This window comes from Alexandromys fortis, unplaced genomic scaffold (genome assembly GCF_014885135.2).
Source record: "Alexandromys fortis isolate MF-2015 unplaced genomic scaffold, M_Fortis_MF-2015_v1.1 scaffold_325, whole genome shotgun sequence".
Classification (NCBI taxonomy): domain Eukaryota; kingdom Metazoa; phylum Chordata; class Mammalia; order Rodentia; family Cricetidae; genus Alexandromys; species Alexandromys fortis.
Window position 1 is genome coordinate 85,094 of NW_026068211.1, and position 1,208 is coordinate 86,301.

Genomic DNA, 1,208 nt, shown 5'->3' on the forward strand with positions numbered 1-1,208 from the left:
GTCTGCAGGCCAGAAGAGGACACCAGACCTCATTCCAGATGGTTGTGAGCCACCACGTGGTTGCCGGGAATTGAACTCAGGACCTTTGTAAGAGCAGGCAATGCTCTTAACTGCTGAGCCATCTCTCCAGCCCAAGTTTTGAATATATTGTATTACATAATATGTATATTCCAAGGATGAAATCCAGTGATGTCAACATGCAGATTTTGCCATTGTTTGTGTTTTTTGAACACGGCACTAACTTTCAGCACATAATATATAGGGACTGGAAAGATGGCTCTGCAGTTAAAAACACTTGGCTGCTCTGGCAGAGGACTAGGTTCCATTCCCAGCCCCCACACAGTAACTCACATCTAACTCCTTCTTCAGAGCTCTGTGAACATGGTATGTACATGGTGCACAAGCATACACTAAAGCACACATACATACAAAATAAATAAAAAAGGGGGGAGGGACTGGAGGCAGACATAGTGTCTATAGTGTCTTTAATCCCAGCACTCTGGAGGCAGAGGCAGGAGGATCTCTGTGAGTTTGTGGTCAAACTGATCTACAGAGTGAATTCTAGGACAGCCAGGGCTATGTAGAGAGACCCCGTCTGGAAGAAGGAGAAAGAGGAGAGGGAAGGGAAGGGGGAAGGGTAGGAACTTGGAAGAAGACTAAAGAGTTAAGAGCATTCATTGCTCTTCCAAAGGACCCAGGTTCAGTGTCAGGCCCCACACTGGGTGTTCCACCTATGTTCCAGAGGATTCTATGTCCTAGCTCCAAAAGCACCTACATCCATATGCACATTCCCACAAGCATACACACATATACATAATTTTTAGTAATGAAAATATATTCTAAAAAGCAGGGTGGGGCGGGGCAGGCAAAGGATGCAGATGCTGGAAAGTGCCTCGGGGTTAAGAGCTCTTCCAGAGAACTCAAATTCAGTTCCAAGCACTCAAATCAGAAAGCTCACAGCTGCCTGTAACTCTAGCTCCTAGGGAGTCAATGCCTTCCTCTGGCCTCTGTAGGCACCCTCATATATACACATATATACACAAATAATATTTTTTTTCATTTTTCAACACAGGATTTCTCTGTGTAACAGTCCTCGTTGTCCCCAAACTCAGAGATCCACCTGCCTCTGCCTCCAAAATGCTAAAATTAAAGGCGTACGCCACCACCGCCTGCCTCACAAATAAGCTTTTTAATCTTAATAATAATAA

General features: G+C 44.8%; 1 protein-coding gene across 1 annotated transcript in view; it reads right to left on the minus strand.

The window, feature by feature from the left end:
• The window catches only part of LOC126493314 (cone-rod homeobox protein), a 6,794-nt gene extending 6,672 nt beyond the window's left edge, over window positions 1-122 (minus strand). Inside the window, exon 1 of the mRNA XM_050130272.1 lies at window positions 78-122. Coding sequence (XP_049986229.1) covers window positions 78-122 — 45 coding nt within the window. The remainder of the gene's footprint in view (window positions 1-77) is intronic.
• Window positions 123-1,208: the final 1,086 nt, after the last annotated feature.